The sequence below is a fragment of the Chelonoidis abingdonii genome, chromosome 10 (assembly GCF_003597395.2).
Source record: "Chelonoidis abingdonii isolate Lonesome George chromosome 10, CheloAbing_2.0, whole genome shotgun sequence".
Classification (NCBI taxonomy): domain Eukaryota; kingdom Metazoa; phylum Chordata; order Testudines; family Testudinidae; genus Chelonoidis; species Chelonoidis abingdonii.
Window position 1 is genome coordinate 42,123,162 of NC_133778.1, and position 25,553 is coordinate 42,148,714.

At 43.4% G+C, this 25,553-nt stretch overlaps 1 protein-coding gene across 1 annotated transcript in view; it reads left to right on the plus strand.

Annotated features, from left to right (window-relative positions):
- Positions 1-25,553, plus strand: part of LRP2 (LDL receptor related protein 2) — a 207,185-nt gene that overhangs the window by 22,155 nt on the left and 159,477 nt on the right. The window contains exons 2-8 of the mRNA XM_075070134.1: positions 181-288; positions 2,273-2,395; positions 5,615-5,731; positions 16,153-16,263; positions 16,395-16,508; positions 17,705-17,821; positions 18,899-19,042. Coding sequence (XP_074926235.1) covers positions 181-288; positions 2,273-2,395; positions 5,615-5,731; positions 16,153-16,263; positions 16,395-16,508; positions 17,705-17,821; positions 18,899-19,042 — 834 coding nt within the window. The remainder of the gene's footprint in view (positions 1-180; positions 289-2,272; positions 2,396-5,614; positions 5,732-16,152; positions 16,264-16,394; positions 16,509-17,704; positions 17,822-18,898; positions 19,043-25,553) is intronic.

Below are 25,553 nucleotides of genomic sequence, written 5' to 3' on the forward strand. Positions count from 1 at the left end.
AGTTCAGTGGGCTTGCATGGATGTAACTGAGTGTGGAATTTGGCCCACTGTTTCATCTGAAAAAGTATGTTTAAAATGATTGTTCTCAATGTGTCCCTGAATTGTTGATGAGAACAGTCTCCCATATCTGTTCTGATGTGACGCTATAACCAAGCTTCTTGGTTTGCTGTTTGGTTGCAGGGTGTGAGAGTGGGCAGTTCCGCTGTGGAAATGGCCGTTGTATTCCTGCAGACTGGAGATGCGATGGAGCAAGGGACTGTTCAGACGATACGGATGAAGCTGGTTGTCGTAAGTGGAATATTCACTACGTTAATTCAAAGCATTTCCACTTTTTTACAATATTTAGAATTCTCAGCTAGCATGATGCTCATGGTGCACCATGGCATGATGAGGACCCTGTTAATTCTTAGAGAGAGAGAGAGAGCGAATAAAGATGGTGTAAAAGTCCTGGTTTGGAGGGAAATGGCTTTGGAATCTAATTGAAGCTCATTTTTCTTGAGTTCTGTTGTACTGGTTCTATGGATATTAGAATATTGCCAAATTTCCAACTCACCCTTAGAAAGAGATCCAGGTCACATGCTGCACTTCCCTCCAGTATCCATGGCCTATGTCTAATAAGGACATCTCTTCTGATGTCTGTGGACTCTAAGCATTCGTAGATGACTAATTGGTATTACTGCAGTGAACCTGAATGGTGTGCACAGATGGGTTCAGAGTCTTCAGCATGGATACAACCTTTTGTATTCATGGCCACCCGAGTTCACAAGAGAGCATCGTACACATTTAATTTGTTCACTGTATCATGTATGATAAAAGGTTATGTGGCTCTTGACGGATTTCAGTTGAATCACTATGGAGATTTTTGAAATGTGTATCTATTAAAAATATTACAAACAGGAAGAAACGGTTTCCCATTTTCAGAAACCCTTCTGTGTTTTGCCATCTGCCAGCACTCTCCTAGGTTTCGGAACCCTTTGCCTATGCTACAGTAAGGCCAGGTTTTGTCCTTGAGTTGATTTGGAGTGAAAAGGCTAATTTACATTGTTTCTTCCCACATTGGATTGGCTCGTCTCAGCTTGAGACCTGCAGTAATTGAGGGTAGTTCCTGCAGCCAGACTGGCTGATTTTCTGATTAATAAGTCAGCCAAGTGCAAAGCCAAGGGTGTTTTGGATGAAGAATATCTTGCATTAGAAGTAACTGCCATTCTGAGTCAACTGGCCATGTTACTGAGATATTTAAGTCTGAATTATTTCCTCTGAGACAGGAGCCATGGTTCCATTGAACAAACTACTGAGCAAAACTTCCATTAACTTCAGTCGGACCAGAATCACACTCCTAGTGTATTTGCTTAAATAAGTGAAGTTGTTTTTGTCTTCATCTTCTTACATGTGGACATAAAAATAAAAGATGTGTGTGTGTGTGAAAATGAATTTCAGTTTTGTTTAATTGGCCTATCTTGTTTTTTAATTTTACTCACATAGTATAATGATGGGGCCATAGAAGTACCTACACAGATTTTAAATCAACAAAACACAAATATATTTTTTAAATTAAACTCAATATTAATTTTTGTTCCTGAAGCAGGAATCCAAAATAATATTTATGATATGCAGCTAAACCATTTCCTTGCATCTAATTTAATTATGCATTCTTCATCCATGAAGCTGCAATACAGCGTCCCATCACTTCTTTAAATGCCTTCTTTACCCAGTTGGGTAATCCCTAAATCTAATCCCATGGGCTCGGGCTGTTGCTGGGTTGGCTTGCAACGCTTGTGAACTGACAGAGTCTGAAGACATGGTCTCAAGGAGAAGGGTCACTAAACAGAGAGGCCCTGCCAAATCAAATTGGACGGAGTGTGCTAGTGAATCACAAGATGAGTATTAACTGGGGCTAGGCAAACTGTTCCAGAGTTAAGTTTAAACGTTTATTTTGTCTGTCTCTGTGCTCACTGTTTTTTTTCCTCCTTTCTCTTTTTTTAATAGCCACCTATAAAGTAATCAAAAGAGCAGGGACAGTAGAACTTAAACTATTCTAATCTCACCCCTGCATCATGAATCCACTAATGAAAATCATGTGCTTAATTTGGAAGAGGCCTCTCCCTTTAGCTCAAAAGTTGTAGGTCTTGTCCAAGTACTGTAATCCCAGGGTAGAACGCCTCATTCCTATTCTTTTGACTACAGGTGTCTCAGGTGTTTAGTTCATGCAGGTGAAGCACCCTCTCCTGAATAAACGTTGTGAAATAAGAAATGATTTGCTTGTTTGTACTAGCACAACCTACCTGTGAGGGAAATCAGTTTCAGTGTCAGACTGATGGAGAGTGTATTCCACAGTCATGGGTTTGTGATGACGAGGAGGACTGTGAAGATGGCTCAGATGAGCATCAACAATGCCGTAAGTACTTCCGTCAGAACATTATACCAGCATCATGAAAGTGCAAACCATTTGTATGTGAACATATTGATTACATAAAGCTCATATGCACACACACACACAAATAAACCAGGCTAGTCGAAGCATAGCAACTTTTTATCAGAGTGCTCTCTCTAATAAACAGCTGCTGAAAAGGGAGTACACTAAAATAATAATGAAATAAAACATAATAAAATAAAGCTGAACAGGCATTATTTAGATTAATAAAACCTCCAAATCTTGCAGTAAAGTAGAAAACTAATTGGCTTTGCAGTTTAAATAAAAAAGAAAAGAAAGTGTAAGATGCATATCAGTCACAGAAGAAGTAATAGGGAACTTACTACCAGATTCCAAAAATTGAATAGTGAAGTTACATCATTTTATGAACAGTTATACGCTTCTCAATCCCCCTCAGTTAGGAGCCTCTTCATTCATTTTTTACTAAAACTTTTATTCAGCAGGCTCAGAATCAAAAAAAGAAACTATACATTTCTCCCTGGAAAAGGTTTGGAATCTATAAAAGGAAAAATAAGTAAATCTCTAAGTAGAGAAGAGTAATGAAGGGACGTTAAACAAACCTTTAGAGAGATTCTAATGCTATATCTGGTGAAGCTCTTCAATAAGATACTAGACAGACATTGCAATTTTACACTCTATAATGAACAGAGCTGTTATCCCTTATATTCAGATCCCCAAAAGTCCTGACATCTGCTAATAGTCTTATATTCCGTTATCACTTAGATAGCTTAAATGTAGTATATAAGTCCTGTTAATATTTCAGTTTGAGAGGGAATTATTTTAATGATACTTTCTGTGTTAATCATGCATGGATTGGCATTTATGAACAAAAATATTTAATGTTCCCTTTCTTTCTTATGCCATAGAAACAAACACAGTGATTTGGCTGCTGCACATTAGGCCAAATTTTGCCCTCAGATCATTAGCATTTGGTAGTATGTGGGATGTGGAGTGTCCAAACAATAGCTATAACCCATTTTTGGTATATCATTAGAAAACAAATGACTTGTAATTGAGTGGGATGGGGCTTCTTTACTTTTCTTCTTGCAGAGATTGGTTTTGATCCTAAGATTTGCTATTTTATTCAAACTACCTAAATATCTCTACAGTTAGTAAGTAAGCCAAATTCTGCTCAGTTACACCTGTTAAACCCCACTGACTTCGGTGGATTTTCATGAGTGTAACTTAGATCAGAATTTGGATCACAGACCAGGCACATGATCTTAAAACTTCATTTCTATCTCTGCTGCAGAGGGGAATAAAGCTGGGCTGTCTTTTGCCCCCATTCTCCTTTGCGTATGTGATGCAGCCACTAGTTAGTTATATATCTGCTAAGGACAGAGTAGATAATAAGGTCAAAATTCAATGACGGCTTTAAGTCAAGATTTGAACTGGGTCTTTGTAACTTGCCTTCGTTCTGTGTGTGCCCATTAATTGGGAGCAGTTTTGAAAATGCCCCTCAATGGTTGCACAGTAAAATCCTGCAGCTTCTGCTTTGGAGTCACCTCTGGGAATATGCATTGATGCTAATTAATTTAAGGCACTTTTGTATTGCTTCTTCCTAGAATGCGTGTGTCAAAGTTCCCTCCCCACTTTGAACTTTAGGGTACAGATGTGGGACCCGCATGAAAGACCCTCTAAGTTTATTTTTACCAGCTTAGGTTAACAGTACACTGCCACCACCAAGCGAGTTAGCCAAATATTTAAGGAGAGCCACTTGGAAGTCAGCCTTTCCCCAAATATCTTCTAAGTCCCTAACCCCCCTTTTCTGGGCAGGCTTGAGAATGATTTCCACCCAAGTCCCCTACACCCCTTTTCCTGGGTAGGCTTGAGAATTATCCTCCCCAAGCCCCTACACTCCTTTCCCTGGGAAGGCTTGAGAATGTATCCTCACCACTTAGTCCTGATGAACATGGATCCAAACCCTTGGCAGTGGTGGGATCATTTTTAACCAAAAGCCCAGTAAGAAGATTTTTTTTTTCTTCTCTGAGCTGAAAGGAGAGACAGATCTTATCTCTCTTTGCCTGAAGGCAGAGGTATTAAATTTTTTTAACAAAGGTCTTTGTTAAAGGGAGGTTTCAAGCTGTGAGAGCTAGCAAGTAATTAACATTTTGCAAAAGAACTCATAAACAAGAAAAAAGTAATCTAACAATTCCTTCTCTAAATACTCACTACCCTATAGGAGTGGGATGGCTCCTTCTTTCTCTGTCTCCGGCAAAAGTACACACAGCGCAGACAAAAGACTTTTTCTCCCTTTCAGATTTTAAAGTATCTTGTCCCCTTATTGGTCCTTCTGGTCAAGTGTCAGCTAGGTTGTGTGAGCTTGTTAACACTTTACAGGTAAAAGAGGAATTAACCCTTAACTTTATGTTTATGACACCGTGAAACTTTTTTGTCCATGAGAGCTATTATGAAAGGCACATACAATTGGAATGAAGAGAAGTTTGTTTTACTCTAAGTTTTATTTTCTCACTTTTCTAACTGAGTTAGTGCCCTAACAGCAGAGCCCGTGATATGAACACTAGTGAGGGAAGAAGGCACAGAGTTCTGTACAAGAGCAGGCTAGGATTCCATACAGCACTTTCCAAAGCATGAGGTGGGGGAAACAAGTTAGCGCACCAGCTAAAGGCATCACAGCCACAAGAGAGCATGGTCTACTGACTAAAGACAAGATCATGCTCCACTTTCCTTGCATGTAGGCAATGCGGTAGATAGGCTCGAGATTGCTTGCCACTTTGGCCATTCTGAATTATCCTGCAGTAGCTGGCAGAGTGGCTTTGGCCTGCTGTACCTGATTCCACTTACTTATTTGGGTAACAGTAGTGTCCTGAGACCTCAGTCAGGACTTGGAAACCTATTGTGTTGGGCAGAGGACAAACCAGCCCCCAGCATGGAGGAAAAATTGGAGATGGGGCCACATGATCCATGACTATCAGATTAAGTGCTTCAAAGCCCTGGCATAGGTTGGAGCAGTGGCTGCGCATTAGGAAATACGTTATGGTTGTGTGGCCTGCTCACTGGTTGGCAGGTGACGTTTATTTCTGCCCGAGATACAGAGGTCAAGTAATAAAAGATTGTATATTTCATGAGAGGGACTCAGTAATGAAAAGGGGAAGAGGAGAAGTACTTTGCTGCATGTAGGCCCCTCATTTGGTGAAAATCTAAATGAACTGTTTCTTGCAGCGGGGAGGACATGCTCAAGTCAGCAGTTCACATGTTCAAATGGACAGTGCATCCCGAATGGTTACACGTGTGATCGAGTTAAAGACTGCACTGATGGAACAGATGAGAGAGGCTGCCGTAAGTCTTTTACATTTTAGCACTAGATCTGGTTTCAGCCCATCTCTCTTTGGCATTTTAATCAATTTGTAAGATTAAGGGGCTTGTTGATGGACAGAAATGACCACAATATGCTTTTTGTTATCAGAATTTCATTGCAGATTCTTTCATGGATTAGAGCTGATGTTCTGATACAGTTTCATTATTGTGGGACTTATTAAGTCCCTACTGCTGCCTTATGGTCAGGGCATTTTCGCTTGCCTGTCTCAGCAATAATAACATTTTCATTTTAAAAACATCTTTAAAATGTTTTAAAACTTTGGAAAATTTTAAAAAATCTCATTTTATATAAGAACTTCTATAATCAAACCTTTGCTTAGCTCTCAGTGGGGATTGTGACAATGTGTCTAAAGATGGAATTTGGCCCCAGTATTTCATGTGTCTTATTTTTAACTGCCTGAAAATAATGTAGGGGAAATTCAAGCATTTCTTGTCTTTGTTTTTTTCTTAAGTTGTTTTAATTAAAAGTTACATATTAAGTTTAACTATAAAAGTGGTAAATAGAAAAAGTGTAGGACGTTTTACTTTGTTTTTGCGGATATGGTACTTTATGTGAAACTGTATCATATGCTGGGATTATATCAAATATTGTGGTAAGCTTTATAACCATACGTACAGAGTGTGTTCCTCAGTGATTATTAGGATGCCTAACAAGGAAAGTACAGCTGAAGGCCCTGATTCCTTAAAGATTTAAGCAGGTACTTCATTTTATGCAATGTGAGTAGTCCTGTGACTTCAGTGGGACTGCTCAGTGTGTAAGCACATGCAGGATCAGAATCTAAGTGTTGGCCTGGGGAGAAACCTTGGCCTCACTGAAGTCAATGGGAGTTTTGCCGTTGACTTCAATGGGGACAGGTTTTCACCTTTGATAATTTCATGGAGCATGGGAAAAAAAAACGTATGCAGTGAGGGTGAAGGTGAAGACAATGGGATGTTGAATAATTATTGTGCATATGGGAGGAGGCAAGCGTGGGAAACATCATAGAAGGGGATGTGGGAGAAGGAGATGATGAATAGGAAAAGGGGACACTGAGAGGGAAGGAGTCAGTATACTCTGGGCCTGAAGGAAGAGACAGTTTACATAGGGAAGTAGAAAGTAAGCATGTATGCGCCACCAGTTGTGTATCAGTAGGGTGATAATGGGGAAGCAATGGGTGCTTTGGAATAAAAAAATATTTTTTAAGACAAAAAGAGGATCATTTTAATTTAAATATTATCAAAGATTTACAAACAATGTAACATTCAGTAGAGGGAAAACTTAAGGTATAAACAAATATAAATAACAAAATAAAATGTTCAAAAGTTGGCTCATAAGTTGCACTTGCAAAATTTGCATGCACAACCATTGTGAATGCAAATTTACACAAGCAAATAGCTAATTGCACAGACAGTTGTTACTTAAAAACACAGCACTTCATTTTGTGTAACCAGATTCCTGTTTACACATGCAAATGTATGATTTGTGCACACAATATGTATGTGTGCAAACTGTTCATGCACAAGATTGGCCAAATATTTAATGGTCAGTGCCTATCTTGTGTTGCCTAATAGTCAGCGGGAGTTATTTGGGTTGATTAGACGTCAGAATATTGTGTTTTGCATATATTACTAAGTAAGTAAGTAAGTAATATGAACAACTACCCAAGAGACTGCACTGTAGGCCCCCCAAGCAACATTTCACTGGTCCCAGGGCAAACTCATAACATGGGTGCCCAACTTATTTCACAAAGATATTAATTAATGAAAGAAAAAAATATATTTTATTTTTGAAATGGCATAGATGGGCCGTATCACTTTACAGCTTTACCTTTCTGATCTTTTTTCAGTAGCAAAATCACAGATGACCTCACTAAAGTCAACTTTTTTTGCGAGTTCACACTTAAGTAACTTAAGCGTTCCTATGCAATAGCAGATCGTTTGCAGTTTTTGATGAGTACCAGCTTGCAGAAGACTTCTTTTGGATTCTGCCAAGGTCATTGGCATTATGCAAAACATTCATAGGGCTATATACACTGAAAATTAGTTGTAGTTTTTTGTTGTAAATCTCATTAAGTAAGATAAGTGATAGCAGATCAAGTTCTATTCCAAAAGTGGACTGGAAGCCAGTCTCTTAGAATCTTTTCTCTGTTGCTGAAAGTCCTGCGTTTTAGAAGAAATGCAGGGAAACTATGATTGTCAACAGCTTTTGGGATAGAGTTCACTAGCTTTTGCGTTGGTTCGATATTCAGAGCACCAGATAGAACAATTTTTTGATAAAGAGAATCTGTAATGTGTTTAGGCCACAATACTGGATCTTGTAAAAAGCATGACTTAGTAAGTAGTGTCGCATTTCTCTCTCCTGCTTTTTGCAAATCTTCCTCTAAGTCTGGTGGTAATATTACTTGACTATCTTTGAAAGTCATTAGATTGGAATCATGTGATTCATCTGGCTCCTTTTCTTCAGTTTCCACAATCTTTATATTGAAATCATTGTCACCTTGTGGTTTTTGTTTATCCAGTTCCTTAGTTTGTGCATTGTTTTGAGCCAGGCTGTTGAGAGGCCTTGTCTATCTGGAAATATTGGAGGATTGACTGGGGTCCTTTGGCTTCTTTTTTCTCTTTCTTTAAGCTCTTGACGTTTCTGGTTGCCTGATTTGTATTGGTAGCCAAACATGGCAGTATGGAGCACATACTAATGATACGCAAGTGACAGATGCTCTCTAGGCACGCTGGAGATACTGTTCCCTGTCCCTGGGATATGGTCTCAGCCATCTAGGTACCCTTGAGGACTCGTTCACTGTTTGGAATGTTGCTTCTGTTTTAACATTGCTTCTGATTGGCTCAGGTAAATCTTGCAAGATCATGCGAGATCTGGATACCGCATAGATGTATAGGCACAAACATACTCACCAAGATGTATAACATTTAATCAAACACAAACATCCACAATTCAGCCAGAATTTTGTTCTCATGGGTTTCTGGCTGCGTCCGTCATTGGACCAGACTTTGGTAAAGTGTACCCATTTCCCCCCCTTTACTTGGGGCTTGCTGCTTTGGAATAGCTCGTAGCTGGGAGCTGGAGAAAGTGGAGGCTGCTATGGTCACTTGTGCTTCTTCTCTAATTTTAGTTTCATTTCTTTGAGGACATCTTAGTGTTGGATGCCTCCTGCTTGAACTCTGGACTATACAGAGTGTCTCATGGCAGAGAAGAGACAGAACTGAGTCATTATGAGTATAAAGAGGATTTTTCATTGCGCCTGCTGGACACAGAGAGATCCCATGTCTTTTCCAGCCTATGTCCCACACCCACTGAGTTAAAATAGCTGTGGACTGCCTAGTGACACCACACAGGGTCAAGTCCTGGCCTGGAGTTCACAGTCATGGAACAGACTACTGGCTGAGCTACAGAATAGAGGCCTCATTTTTCAAGGGGATGTCAATTTGTGCCTAACACTTACTTAACATAGTGCATCTCGGCATACTTGCTGATAGCGTTAGTAATAATAGAAAGCTACACTCATAGATCATGAAGCAGGTGCCAGAGTTTACAGTGTTGCTAGCAAGAAGACAGCAGTGAACTACAAAATACACTCTCAGGAAGTGGATTTGGAAAAAAAGTAGAACATTGGATACTGGGTCATTAATAGAGGAACAAGAAATAAAAAGTCACTTATAGCTTTATTTACACAAAAAAGGCTGGTGTACATGCTATATAAAAGAAAACCAGCATATTACATACTCAGCCAACAGCCTGTGCCTTTTATCCCTTACTTACAAATGGCTAAAAATGAGTGCTGTCTGTAAAATAAAAAGTGATTTAGAAGCAAAGGGTACTCTGGAATAAAAGGCAGCCCGGACAGCCAGCTTGGAGCTATTCCACGTGATAGACCTCCAGCCAACTCTAAAGTCCAGCACAAATGCCTGAAGAGTCTGCCAAGGATCCAGGAACAGATGCTACTGCTGGACAAATATTTTACACAGCTTGGCATTTGTGTCCTGTAAAAGCTTAGGAGAAAAGAGCTGGTGTTAGCCTTTGTTTAGCAAACGTTCAGAATATTTTTTGGGAAAAATAGTTTTCCTGAAAATGAAGTTTTGTTAAAAATTAACATTCCTGTGAAGTGAAAAACTTAGTGGAGACACTTTGTATTTACACAGCACCTTTTATTCAAGGATCTCAAAGCACTTTATAAACAATAATTAGCCTCCCAAACGCCTTGTAAAATAGATGATCATAGAATCGTAGGACTGGAAGGGACCTCGAGAGCTCATTTAATCCAGTCCCCTGCACTCAGGGCAAGACTAAGTATTATCTAGACCATCCCTGACAAGTGTTTGTCTAACCTGTTCTTAAAAACCTTCAGTGATGGAGATTCTACAACCTCCCTATGCAATTTATTCCAGGGTGCTTAAGCACCCTGACAATTAGGAAGTTTTTCCTAATGTCCAACCTAAGCCTCTCTTGCTGCAATTTAAGCCCATTGCTTCTTGTCCTATCCTTAGAGGTTAAGGAGAACAATTATTCTCCCTGCTCCTTGTAACAACCTTTTATGTACCTGAATCAAGTTATACCCATTTTGTCAATGGGTAGAGTGAGGAATGGAGAGGGTACATGACGCATCCAAGGTTACACAGTAAGTCAGTGGCAGAGCGAGCATTAGAACTCAATCCTTTGCTTTGAGCAGCAGACACAACAATGTTTGAAAATGAAATTACACATTTTGATATTCTGTGTTTTTATTTTAATGCTCCAAGATAAATAGAAAAATAAAATTTTCATTTAAAGTTATTGGAATTGGGCCTATTGCATGGTTTAGCAGTGTTGATTGGGTCCAATCTATTGCTCCACGGGTCACTAGATCTTGGAATTTTTGTGGATGCAGCATGTTGAGCCCTGAGGAGAGGAACTGCCTCATGGCATTCAACAGCAACCACTCTGGCTGATTGGGGACTGCTGTTGACAGTCCTTCTTAGTCAGAAGGGTGATGACTCTGTCTTGTCTGCTAGTTAGAGAGAAAATAGTGGTGGGGGGAGGAGGTGAGGATCAGAAAGATGTAAGGGTCCAGTGGACCATCCCCGAAGAGAATTTTACACTTCTATCTTTGCAAGAACTGGGGCTATAAGCAAAGACCATAAATCATAATGAATCACATGGTGATTTGATATACTGTAAATAGGGATTCAATTAGATTTTATACTTTGCTAGCAGTGGAGGTTGTGTGTTAATATTAGTAAGCACTATTTGTTTCCATCCAATCATTTCTCTTTCTAATCTGTGTTGATGCAAAGAAATGGTAAGAGAAATATCATTAATTTGGCCTTTTCCTCTAGCACAAGTAATTTGTACTAAAGCTTTTTTTAAATGAAAAATCTGTATAGAGTGGTCACGATTTATTGAGGAGACATCAAAGTTCATTTGCTGCCATTTTCCGTCAGAGTGTAAAGAGTATGTAAACATTTAGTGGACAGGTCTCTTACCGCAGAACTTTGGCAATTAGTTATTTCTGGGAGCAGATTTAAATTGCAAAGAAGATAAAGACTCAGCCAGTTTCTGAATGAGTTGCAATATTTAAGAGACCAGTCAAATGCACAATGCCACCAATATTAAGTAACTGAGCAATTAAAACTGTAGTAAAATGCCACATGGAAATTCAGAGCCACAGTCCATTTTCCTTGCTGTTAATCCCATTAGCAGTAAAAGGCCAAGATAAACAACAGAAAAACATTTCAGCAGCAAGCCATTTAATTAGTGTATTGAAGCTGTTTCTGCTTCATAAAAATAATGTTTCTTGTCTCATTAAATAAATGCATCACTTTGTCTGTTTTATAGAAAATGGCTAACTCTTAGTTCAGTTTTAAAATACTTATTGTTAACACTTAAAAATGCAGAATGAAAATGTGAACCTTCTACAGGAATGATTTGATCACAAATGTGTTTTAACCATGAATAGCTAAGGTCTGTGTGATACCGAGCTGTCTTCCCATTTTGACAAAATGTGGTTTTCCCCCACCCCTCCTGCCAACCTCTCAATTTAAAAATGAAAAAACCTATACCTGAGGTGGGAGCACCTGGCATCTCTGTGTTCTACTCTGCAGTGACTGCTGTGGCCAAGAAAAGGGTAGTTACATGAACCCAGCCTTGTCAGCCAGGCAGGTCACTGTAGTGTGGGACTATGAAGGAAGAAGGGAAATCCTCCCAGAAGGACATGTTCATTGAGGTTGATGATCTGACCACAGGCTCAGGAACTCCTGAGTTTTAATCCCGGTTTGGACAATGAGTTCCTAGAATGGGTAAATCATTTAACCTCTCAGTCTTTGCCCCAGTTACTCTATCCTTGAAATGGAGACCATATTGCCTACCCCAAGAGGTTTTAATAAGTTATGGTTTGTAAAATGTTTTGAAAATGTCCCTGTAATAAAAAGTGTGACATGCAGGAGTGCTGCTAAGAAATTGCTCTTTATTCTCTGGCTGCTCTCATAGGACATGGTCAGGGTTACAAGAGGCTACACTCCTCCATCATGTGGCAGAAGTCAGTGTCTGCTGCTTCCACTGGCTACTGTTACAGCTAATCTGCTAAGTATTATCGCTTGGTTATATTTTCCTCACGACTGTCTATCCCTGAGGTCTCAGAGCAAAAATATTAGATGGGAAGCAAAATAGTGTTGTTCTAGCCACTGCTGTAGAATAGCTTTCAAGCTGTTTATAAAGGTACAGTGTGTCCTTTGTGTTGCTACGTTTTAAATGCACCAATTAAATAAAATAACAGTAGTGACTGGTGCCCCAAATAGCTTGTGGGGCTGCGGGTAGCATGGTGCCTCCTCTCCCACCTGTCCTCTTCGGATGGTTGATTGTATTTTGAAAGTGGAAAACTGGGACAATGTGGTTGGAAGCTGAGAGGGAAGTGCTTTGGATGGGGATAAGCCAGGCCCTTAATTTTTGTTTTTTTACTGAAAAATTCCTGGGTTTTACAAAAGCTAAAATGCTGTTTGGTTTTTATTGATTTTTCACATGAATTTTGGACCACTCAGATACATAAACACATACATGTGTTAAGGAAATCCAATACATTACATTAGATAGGTGTGTTTATGTTAATAAATTACCGGTAGTCTTAGTGTAAATGTGAGGCTATCAGTTAAAGTAAGGCAGTGTTGTGGGAGACACACACACACACACACACACACACACACGTATATGTATACATACATGTACATCAGTGCTTGAGTCCTAAAAAAAGAGGTGCCAGAACTCCCTGGACTTGGCTCCCTGCTCCGGAAGGAGAAATAACAGGTCAGTAACCTGGGCAGCCCAGGGAATCAAATCAGGTTGAAAGTACTCTTACATTTCTCTATTTTAAATTTTTTTGTGTCCGCCTGTCCCCCAACATTAACCAAGATATTTGCCCAGAAAAGTGTGAAGTTAGTTTTTTGCACTGATTTTCACCCATTTTTAAATTTTTGTAATAAACGCTAATAAATTCCTGGAAAGTTTTAAACAAAGTAAAAACAGAAAATAAAGTGTCTTGGGGAACCCCTCTACTGCCTACTTTCCCTCTCCACAGCTCATAATCAACTAGTCTGTTCTGAAACCTCTCACACCCAACAACCATAGGCTCAGAACAAGCCCAGAAAAACAGTATTGCCAGCTCTTGTGATTTATCACAAGTTTCACACATATTTGGTGTTTTTTCCTACAAGCCTCAGCTCCTGGAGTCAGGTGATCTCATAATCTCAGTTTTCATTAAGAAAAAGGTTTCTAGCCTTAATGGTTGGAAAAACCTGGAAAATGTGAACCTTGAAGGCCCCACATCCAGCAGGACAATGTAAAGAACTCCACATTTATTATTTTTCAAAATCTCATGATTTTTAACTCATGATTTTGGGGGGCCTGAATCATGGTCTTGAAAGATTGAGGTTGACGACACTGTAGAACACACACACACACGCACACACACACACACACATATTACATTAAAGAAGATGGCCATTAGTACAATAATTGTAAAGTGGATAAGGACCTGGCCAAAAGAGAGAAGGAAATGGGTTGTGTTAAAAGGTGAATGATTGGATTGGAGGGAGTTACAAGTGCAGTTCCTGAAAGATTGGTCTTGGGGCCAATCTGATTAGGCTGCATTGTCAATACAGATGAGGTTCAGAATATTATACAGGAAGATCTGGATGACTTTGTAGACTGAAATGACAGAAATGAAATGAAATTCAGTAGTACAAACTGTAAGATCATACACTTAGGGTCTAATAATAAGAATTTCTGCTACGAACTGGTGGCTCATCAGTTGGAAGCAACAGAGGAGGAGAGAGATGTGGGTGGGTTGGTGGATCACAGGATGACGATGAGCTACCAGTGTGATCCTAGGATGTATCAGGTGAGGCATTTCCAGTAAAGGTAGAGAAGTGTTAATGCCATTGTATAAGGCAGTGGCAAGACCTCATCTGGAAAACTCTTTACAGTTCTGCTCACCCATTTTCAAGAAAGATGAATTCAAACTGGAACAGCTGCAGAGGGGAATGGATGTCCTATCTTATGAGGAGAGGCTGGAAGAACTTGACTTGTTTAGCCCAGCAAAAATAAGGCTTAGGGGGATATGATTACTCTCTATACATACATCAGTGGGTAAACCTTTTAAACTAAAGGTCAATGTTGGCACAGGAACAAATAGGCATAAACTGGCCATGAACAAAACCAGACTGGAAATAAGAAGGTTTCTAACCATCCCTGCCTTAGTAGTACTTATTATAAAAACTAATAAACTGCAAACTGGGCAAAATGCATATTTTAAATGACACCCAAGCGCCTCTGCTAATGGCACTTGATGACATCTTTTTAACTCTTTACATTGGCATGACATGAGGAGAGTGCGCAAGACCCGAGTTGAGAGCATGCCCACTGCAGGAGTGATGCTTCCATAGCAGGGGTAGGCAACCTATGGCACGGGTGCCGAAGGTGGCACATGAGCTGATTTTCAGTGGCACTCACACTGCCCGGGTCCTAGCCACTGGTCCAGGGAGCTCTGCATTTTAATTTAATTTTAAATGAAGCTTCTTAAACATTTTAGAAACCTTATTTACTTTACATACAACAATAGTTTAGTTATATATTATAGACTTATAGAAGGAGCTCTTCTAAAAACGTTAAAATGTATTTCTGACACGCGAAACCTTAAATTAGAGTGAATAAATGAAGACTTGGCACAGCACTTCTGAAAGGTTGCCGACCGCTGTTCCACAGGTTCTCTCTTCTCCAGAGAGATTTCAGTGTGTAGTGGGGGAAGATGATGCAAACTAGTGTGAACTGGTTGTCATTAATTTACAGTAGTTTGGTGGTGGGTTTCAGTCCAGGGAAATGGGGCCAGCTTTCATATTTTCCCCTCTTAGCCTCACTCAGGGGTTCTGCAACAACATAAAATATCACTGGACGGGTTTATTGGAGGTGAGATAGAACTACTCCTCCCTTAAAACACTTCCCCCACCTCAGATCTGTGGGTTTTGTCTCCCCTTCCATTGTGGAAGTGGGCAGGTTGTGGAGTCCACAGCTGGCTGCAGTTATTAATAGGCTCTAAAATGTTGTTTCGTTGTTTGAAGTTTTGAAAATAAAACACGCATGATATTTTTACTTTTTCTTTACTGACGACAGAAATGATCCATTAGTGGTTCTCTAGCTCAAACTAACCTCTTTTATTCCAAACAGAGATACTGTCAGGTTCCACCAGCTGAGTGATCTGATTGGTGGAATATTCTTACATGCTAAGTAAGGCCTGATCAGCCAGATTTAGCCTTTGAGGCTGTTGGTCGCCAAAAGAACTTTGGCTTCCTGAGCTTCTTAGCTGCAGAGGTACTGAGTGGGAAATGTCTTCTGTGGCATGTCCAGTTAGGCATTCTCTGCCAGCATCTTTCCTCATCATCCTGAACCCAGCTTGATCAAAATACATATCAGTCCGTCCTAAGCTGCTCTTAATCTGAGTGCAGGTACCTCCATTTCTAGTTAAACATGTTTACTGAGATCAGTAACATTTAAAACTAAGATAAGAATAAATAAAATACTTGCTTTGGTATTGTGGCATTTTCTACACTACCATGGGGTTATTTGAATTATAAACTCCTTGGAGCAAGCACCTGGTCCTGGGAGTGGGGCAGGTTGTCTCATAATTGCCTAGTTTCTTGCAAGGTTTTTTGTGTGTTTCTCTGAAGCATCTGGTACTGATCACAGCTGGAGCCAGGATACTGAACTAGATGAATCATTGGTCCCTTCCCGTGTGGCAATTCCTATGTTCCTTTTTATTTTTGTCTGTAAAGCGCCGTGCATAGTGCAGACTGAATACACAACAATATAATTATAAAGAGATACTGGATATTCTAATACTTATGGCTAATGTGTTTTTTTCTTGTAGGTTACCCAACATGTGAACAGTTATCTTGTGCAAATGGAGCATGTTTTAATGCCAGCCAGCGCTGTGATGGTAAAGTAGATTGCAGGGATGCCTCTGATGAAGCTAATTGCAGTAAGTGCCACACTTAGCATAACCCAAATATTTATAGTACTATATATCCTCTTTGTAAGAGAAATACTGGACTTTGTTTGCTACATTTGAATATGTTTTTTTCTTTTCTCCATTCAAATGGTATCGTTCAGCCCATGGATGTGCCAGTACCCAGTTTCAATGTGCTAATGGAGAATGCATCCCCCGAGCCTTTATCTGTGACCACGATGACGACTGTGGAGACAGGAGCGATGAAAACTCTTGCAGTACGGTGGTTTTATTTGGCTTGTTTGCCTATTTTCTTAAGATCTGGTTTTCTTTGAAAGTGCAGCAGTTAGCACAAAGCAGGAGCAATGCTCTGTTATGTAGCCGACAGAATCGAAGAGTTCTTTATATATATATTTGCTGAATGATGGACGTTAACAATGCTTCAAAAGGAATTTGCCATGAAATAGGTGTGTGTGGTGTACTGTATGTACTGGAGTTGATGAGAATTTGCTTCCTGATAAATGGCCTCATGCCTTGATTTTCTGTATCTGAGGTAAGCCAAAGGTAACTCTTCTTGCTTCCTCTGTCCCAGCTACCTAGAGCTTGCTGCTGTGTATTTTTAAAATTTGTTTGGACCTTTTTGCATTTGTATTATCACATACTGACTGGACTTTTTAGAATTATTCCCAGTGACCATTATTGGTGAACGTCGTATCTCTATTACATATTTAGGTTAACATTTTGATTGAAGTTTCTGTTGTAGGAAGTCTCTTGCTTATTCTTTTCTTTTGAGGGCTGGGTAATATGTCTTCTTTTGTGCACCAAACCCACAAAACTGCTACTTGGCTTCCTTGTGGGCTCTTCAAATGACCCCAGGGATTCTGAAGCCTACGTTATAGGAGAGCAACAAAGACTTCAGCTTTAGGTTCATGAAAGGCTACATTTTCCTATTTAATATATTCCCAACACCAAAGACCATTTATTCCCAACGTACCTCTCCTTCAAGAGCATTCTTCATCTGCCCCTGTGATACCAACATTTTTATGCCTTATATAATGGAAAGGAATGATGTTCTCTACTGTGTGCTGCTTACTCTCCCTCTGAAAACCCAGGGCGCAATTCTCTTTATTTTGTGAGTTTGTGAGTGTCACTTCTTCACTGTGCCCAACAGTCAAGAACTTTGGGAACGAGGTGTGATCCAGCCCTGTTGAGTGAATCGCTGGGGCAGCTCTAGCCCTTATACGGTTGCTTTTCAGTTTCTTCAAGGAGCAAATTAAAATAATCTAAAAATAACCATTCAGAAAATTCCTACCTAAAAACAGCGCAAAAGTACAAAAGTTACCAGCTGTGCAAAAAGTTTGAGCTGGGTTTTCTCTTCAGGACTGGTTCTAAATGACTGGTCTCCCCATTTATCTGAGAGTTGTACATGTTTGTCCCTTGGAGCAGTTCAGTTTTCTCTTTTTCCTTTCCTCAGCTTATGCAACTTGCAGAGGCAATTTCTTCACTTGTCCAAGTGGCCGCTGTATTCATCAGAGCTGGGTTTGTGATGGAGATGATGACTGTGAAGATAACGAAGATGAAAGTGGATGTGGTAAAGACAGAAGCCAACTTATTTTAATGATTCAGTTTACAAAGAAAAACCTTGCTAACCTCACTGCTAAAAAGTCTTAACATAAGAATGTTTTATATCAGAATTTTTAAAGATCCGTGGACATTCCTGGAAAACTTTAATTGTTTTTATAGATAAAGTTCTAGTAATATAGTTTATATTTTTTAATACTTTGGATTTCTTTATTTTGTATTGCTAAGGTGGTGAGTATAAAGCAGGGTATGTTAAGAATTCATCTGCTTATTCCCTATAGCTCTGATCTTGCACCATTGAAATCAATGGAAAGTTTGTCATTGATTTTCACGGGAGCAGGGTATGTCCTCACATGAAGCCAGAATTCTCGGTTTGTAATAGAATGTCCATTTCCACAGTAACTAACTGTGATGTTACAAGTACAGGATTATGATTTCAGGAACAGATGAACTGCTGGAAGGAAAATCCTATTTTTGTGTAAATATTCTTTGTAACATTTTTGTTATTAATAATCTGATATTTTCAGAGGAATTTTTAGTAAATCTGAATATACCAGGTAATGAGAAATGAGTGTGTAGGCATTAGGACTGATGAAGAGTTTTCTACTGAAACTGTTTTTCTTACAAAAAATTCAGTTTTCAAATTTCTTGTGAAAAATTGAAATTTTCTGTGGGAGCATTTAAACCAATTTTTTTTGGTGCTGAAATTTTCTACAATTGCCCTTCTCCCTCTGCCATTTTTAGACCAGCTCTAACATGCATATTTCAAAAGAACAAAACCATTGTTCCATTTTTAGTACACCAGTCAAGCCAAAGCTAAATAGTCATAGGTATCTGAAGAATGGGGAAAATAGAAAGGGTTCCCCTGACTGCATGAGTATTTTCCGCAGTGTGATTTTAAGACAAATGAAAGAACATGGTGACATACTATTTCTTTTATGGGCTGTCACAGCTACATGCAACAATCAGAAGCTTAATGAAAAATAACTGAAGATGCTTATTCCCCAGGAGGCTTTTAGGAAAGCAGCTCCAAGTAGTACTTGAAGGATGTTCCTCAATTATTCTGTGTTGCTTCTCTTTTCCTTAGAAAGTGGTCGCCATGAGTGCTACCCAGGAGAATGGGCCTGTCCTGTGTCAGGACACTGCGTTCCAATTGGTAAAGTGTGTGATGGGACTGCAGACTGCCCTGCCGGAGAAGACGAAACTAACATAACTGCAGGCAGACACTGCAGTGAGTATTAGAATTAGCAGGATTCATGGAATAGCAGAGAACAACCGTGATGTCTCTTTTGTGTCTCTGGGGTTTTCTAAACAGCACTGAGAATTTGTAGACGCGTTATTTTTATTAGCACCGAGTGGATATACTAAAAAGTATTCTCTGCCATGCATGTATAGTTCTGTTGACATCTTGTGTGGAAGGTTTGCTAGATAAACATTTCTGATTGTTTTTTCCAATATTTATTTGACAAGTCAAGGGCTGAGTTCTTGTGGGCCGTTGTTTCTCTTCATCCAAAATATTTTTGTTTTTCCTTTTCACCTTAAACAGGAAAGAGTAAAACCTAGTGGTTAGAGCACAGGATTGCATGACTGTGTAACCGTGGTCTGGGCAAGTCACTTAGGTCAGAATTTTCAAAATTGTCCATTGATCTTGGGTACCCATGTTTTAGTGCTCAGCCTGAGAAACTCAGGGCCTGGTTTTCAGAAATGATGAACACAGAGAGGTCCCATCAACTTCAGTTGGACTTGTGGGTGCTCAGTAGAGTTGCCAGGTATCTGGTTTTCGACCAGAACACCTGGTCGAAAAGGGACCCTGGAGGCTCCGGTCAGCATGGCTGACTGGGCCGTTAAAAGTCCGGTTGGTGGCACAGCTGGGCTGTCAGGCTCCCTGCCTGGCTCTGCGGGGCTCCTGGGAAGCGGCCAACATGTCCCTCCAACTCGGGGGTGGCCATGGGGGCTCTGTTCAATGCTCCCACCCCGAGTGTCGGAACTGTGGCCAGTAGGAGTTGCAGGGGCATGGGCACTGCGCAGAGCCCCCTCGTCACCCCTTGGCCTAGGAGCCAGAGGGATATGAAAGCACTTCCTGGGAGCCACTTGAGGAAAGCGCCTCCCAGAGCCTGCACTCTGAACTCCCTCTCACACCCCAACCCCCTGCCTCAGCTTGGAATCCTCCCGGAGTCTGTACCCCACATCTCCCCCTACTGTACCCCAACCTCCTGTCCCAGCCTGGATCCCCCTCCCGCACTCCAAACCCCTCGGCCCTAGCCTGGAGCCTCCTACTGTACCCCAAACCTCTCATCTCCTGACCCACCCCAGAGCCTGCACCCCCAGCCAGAGCCCTCACCCCCTCCTGTACCCCAATCCTCTGCCCTGAAAATAAGTGAGTAAGTGAGGGTATGGGAGAGCGAGTGACTGAGGGAGGGAGGGAGGGAGGGGGGATGGATTGAGAGGGGGTGGGGCCTCAGAGAAGTGTCAGGGAGAGGGGGAAGGGGAGGAGCAAGGGTGTTCAGTTTTCTGCAGTTAGAAAGTTGTCAACTCTAGTGCTCAGTGCCTCTGAAAATCGAGCTGTGGTGTTTTAAATTGGGCATTCATAATTATGGGAAAGGTAAAGAAAATACACTTCTCCTATTTAAATCACACTTTTTGGAATAAAGTTTCAGCAAAATGACAAAAGTTTAAGGCTATGCCGCTGTAAGGTCTCCCATATAGCCTCTCTTTGCTGGCAAGAGAGAGCTCTCCTGCTGGCATAATTAACCACCCCCAGGGAGCAGAGGTAGCTATGTCAGCAGAAGAGCCTCTCTTGCTGACGTAATGCTGTCCACACCAGCACTTTTGCTGGTGAAACTTTTGTCGGTCAGGGGGTGTTTTTTCACACCCCTGACCAATGAAAGTGGTAGTGTAGACAAAGCCTAAATCTTGTCCTGGGAAAGTGTCTCTGACCTCTGCTGAGTGATGTGGTTGTAACATCAGAGAGCTAAGCTGCTCAGAGAGTAGATTCGGCAGGAAAAGGAGAGAAAGAAGTAAAACAAGGGAACTGAAGGAGGAAGAAAGCGACCTCTCTGATATCACAATATCACCACTCAGCAACGAGCTGCTTGTAGGACAGAGGGAAAGGGAGGAGCAGTGAAGAATTGGAGAGGTAGAGGAAAAAGAAGCCAACACATTGTTTCATGAGTGCAGCCTAACTCTCACACTCTCATATTGCAGTGGTTAATGAACTGAATAGAAGAAACGCCTTCCTGACCACCCAACTATTAATAAAATCAGTGATTGTTGCAGAAGTGCTCTATAAAAGGGAGATGTAAATAGTGTATATATGTAAATAGTGAGGGCTACTAATGTTGCCAGTCAATGGTGGTCAAGGATAAGCAGCAAGCTGCTGAGTTTTGTAGGACCAATAAAGCTTGCAGTTCTTCTTCGAGTGCTTGCTCATATCCATTCTAGTTAGGTGTGCGCGCGCCGCGTGCACGTTCGTCGGAGAAACTTTTACCCTAGCAACACTCGGTGGGCCGGCAGGTCGCCCCCTGGAGTGGTGCCGGTATGGCGCCTACTATATATACCGCTGGCCGCCCGCTCTCAGTTCCTTTTACGCCCGTGTCGGTGTTGGAAAGTGGAGCGCGGCATAGCTGACCTCACCTTACCTAGCGATTGCTTGTTCGATTTACGTAGTACATTAGTTTTTCCTCTTAGTTCTTGTTATTTACGTGTTAGTATAGTTGTAGTTAGTGTATACAGTTAGAGGAATGTGGGTTCGCCCTTCTCTCCCACGCACTGGGCCGATGCCGGTTCCCGGCTTCAAATCCTGTGCGACCTGCCGTCGCCCGATGCCACAGGAGATCCGACGAATTTCTGTTTAAAGTGCCTCGGCGAGAGCATCTTATAGGACAGGTGCCGTATCTGTAGGCATCAAGCCCCGGACACGAAAGAAAGGCCCCACTAAACACTTTTGATGGAGCAGCTCTAACTTCGTCTCGTTAGTCCGCACGGGGATACAAGTGCTTTGGTTCGTCCGCACGGCGAAAACCATCGCGACCGTCCCGTACGGCCAGTCCTCAGCTGCACGCTCCCTCCCGAGGAGCAAAGAGCTCAAGCTCCTCGGTACCCTTGGTCACGCGCAGTCAGAGCGCAGCTCGGCGGCGCCCGGCTCCGCCACGCGTCCTCGCACCCCTCCTCGCACCGTTGATTCCGGCTCCCAGGAGCGTTGAGGTCCAGTGCGCTTTACTCCCCGGAACGATGCGTGGTAAGCTCATCGTTCCCATACGCTGGACCTACTCCCAAGCGGCGGGACATGGATTGCTCGTACGAGCCTGAGCTGCCAACCCGGCAACGCCGGTTGCGGGTTTTCAGTCGCTGGGCAGCCGCATGGTGCGACACCGTCTCCGGGCAGCCAAGGAGCGCGCCGATCTTGTCGGGATCCGTGAATGTCCCAGGCTCGGCACCGATCGCGTTCCTACGGCAACGATCCCGATCCCGATGCCAGGGCGGGTTGTGCACGTCTGGCACCGTTCGGTTCGCATCCGGTGCGGTCGACTCACGGCACCGGACGAAATCCGTCTCCGTCTTAACGTTGGCTACGCTCTTCAATAGGCCAGGCCCGCTCCGGAGCATCCCGAAGGTTCGGCCGGGCACTCCGCAGAGCTTGCAGCGATCCAGGCATGTCGATAGTTCGCTGTCAGACCTCAAGTCGGACCGCGAGGGACGCTTAGTATGACGACTGACACGGTCCATCTGCCTCATCTCCCGGCATCACGCTCAGTACGTCGTCGCGTCCGGTCCTCGCGCCGTCAACGACATCAGCCACGCAGTTCCGGCTACAGGCAGTTTTGTGGCAGCCGCACGCGACACTCACACATACTGGGGAAACAGGCCTACCTAATGCTTGGGCCCCGGGGCAGCGAGGACGCTTATTATGACACTGCACAAGGGTTCACATTATCGTCCCAGATCTGCTACAGCGTCCCCGTAGGCCTCATACTCGTCAATACGCGCTTCCGCTGATGCAGACACCCCTTGGGCATCTTATGAGAGAGGAGTCGCACGTACCAGGCAACTCAGGACAGGAGGCACCTGCAGTAGTCTTTGGACACCGGGCATACACCTCGAAGCCCAGGTACATCGCGCAAACTAGCTGCCGGCGAACATTCTGAAGACGCGGTGCCAACTACCAGCGGGAGGCTCACAACTCGAGTAAGAAGCCCTGCACCCGACTGGAACGTCGACAGAAGAGCTGGGTGCCGAGGACTCCAAGCTCACAGGAGGCAGCCTGCAGGCCTGTCGCGGAGGGCGGAGGCGCACCAACACGCCAGCTCCCGGTATTTTGGGAGCAGGTAACCCATGCTCCGTTCCGTTCTGGGGTTTCGCGCTCTGTGCCATCTAGAGGTGTACTCGCCGGCAGCCAATCCGATGCGGCGGGTGGCCGGGGGCCACATCGCCCTCGCTAGGTCGGACTCTCTGCGGGCCGCCTAACCTGAGCGGTACTGTCGGTGCTGCTTGAAGAAAGCAGCATAGGCACCCAAGAATTATGAGAAGCCTGCGCGCGCGTGGAAATAGGCCGAGCAGAAATACAAGCCTGCGCAGGGTGAGGAAGGGAGACCTGCCTCGTGAGGGTGAAGGGAACTCCCTCTCAGCGTGGGGACATAACGCCGCCTTCCAAGCCGAGGTAGGCACGCGCTCACCAGGTTCGGGTCACGACTTCCAGCCACGCATGCCATTGAGCCGACAGCATCCAGATCGCTGGCAAAAGAGCTCCGACTGGCCACGTACTTGCGCTCAATACTCCACCCGGCAGAACGGTACCACAGTGGCGCAAGTCCGGAACGAGGACCAGGTATATGGTGGGACTGGGAATAACAAGTCAATCAGTGTGCCTTACGCGAATACCTGTAATGTGCAGTCCACCAGACCCGTACGAACTGACCTCGTGTTGAGTTGTTGCAGTGCAAGCGTCCAGTCAGCTGCATCGTTTGTCGTGCAGTCAGGTCGAATGCAGCAGCCGCCAGGAGAGAGCGCCACCGCGGCCAATCCACAAGAGCCTCCAGGGTACCAGGCAAGAGAACATGTAAGGGAGGCATGTGGCGTGGCCAAATGCTTGCGACAAAAATTGCTTGTGGACCCAAGATATTTCATCTGCTGGGAGGACGTTCGGGCTCCGTGGGGCGACGACTACAGGCCATCTAGAGCCGTTACTTGCTATCACACGTGGGAGGCGGTGTTGCTAAAATATCAACCGGGAGTTTGAATCCACCGCACAGGGCTCCCGTCAGGCGTTTAACAAAAGGCCCCCTCGACCGAGGGAAATTCTGAGGATTGGCGAAACTTTCTGCAGCACGCCTGGACTCGGCAGATTCAGCCGCTAGAACGGTCACCTCTGGATATGCCATCGAGCATATTTTTTCCTGGTTTGCGGTGTCCGGCCTACCACCCACGAGTTGCAGCACGACCCATCACGGAACGTTGCCAATATTTGATACAGTCGGATAAACAGGGGCATCCTTCTCGCAGAAAACGAGAATCTACTACAGAAAGTCTAAAGGACAATAGGAGTTATCCGCGGCAATGGAGAACCTTGGCATGCATACCCCTCAAACTCAAGGAGACGGTCCACGTTACCGCCCCTCAAACGCAGCGCCTCTATACCCCGCTCGCAGCAGACGGATTTAGCCGCAGTGTGTGGCGTAGTCACCACGGCTAAAGGCGGCAATCGGTACCCCTCTCCGTCGGGCCAGTGTCATGGCGGTCCGCAAGAATCACGGACACCAAGTCCAATATTTTGAAGGTGCATCCCCCGACGAGCATCAGCGTAGCACAATTCTCTCGATCCGGATACCGCTCGCGGGTTTTCTCTCAAACAGCAAGCGGGCTTTTACGCTCGTATGCTCCGGCGTGGTCGACCAGCTAATTAAGGATGTTGGGCATCCTGCAGGTGGAACAAGGGATACCGCTCCAGTTTTCTCCATCTTCTCAAAGCCAAATCACGTGACCCCTCCCCCCAGCCTGCCCTCTACCTCCCTCCCCGTGCCGCTCTTCAGGAACCTACTCTCACGAGAAACTCTCGCAGAGGTCCAACATGAGCTTCTCACATCAATCGGGAGCCATACAGGAGGTACGCTGGAGGTGCTCAAGGGCCAAGGGGTCTATTCCCGTTATTGCCTGACCCCAACGGAAAAGAGGTCTTTGGACCATCCTAGACCTACGCAGCTGAACAAATACATCAAGAAGTCAGTTCCGCATGGTGTGCCTGGGGAACCATCATCCCTCTCCTTGGATCCGGAGTCTGGTACGCGCAAGCTCTCAGACATGAAGGGACAGATATTTTCATATTGCGCAGTTTACTCCCACAGGAGGATTACGATGACGTTTACTATGGATGAATCGTTCATTTCCAAATTCACTGTCCTGCACCTGTTGTCTTCGTGGGCCCTTGGGTCTTCACGCAAATGTATGGCGGTTTCGCCGCTTTCCTCCGCCGTCGCGCATTCACGGTGTTCCCTACCTAGAGACTGGCTTATCAGGGGAACCTCAAAGGCTCAAGTACCAGCCATGTCGACACATAAGAAAACTATTTCGAAGGCTGGGAACTGATGTCAATCTGACAGTCCACTGGTGCCACGCAGGCCGGATGATAGCATCGGGGCTAGTGCTGACTACCGTCTTGCTAACACCAAGCTTGCCCCCCCGCACCGATTTCAAAGCATAGTCTCCTGGTCCGGAGCTGAAGAGGTTCCCACTACCTCCGCCATATTGCC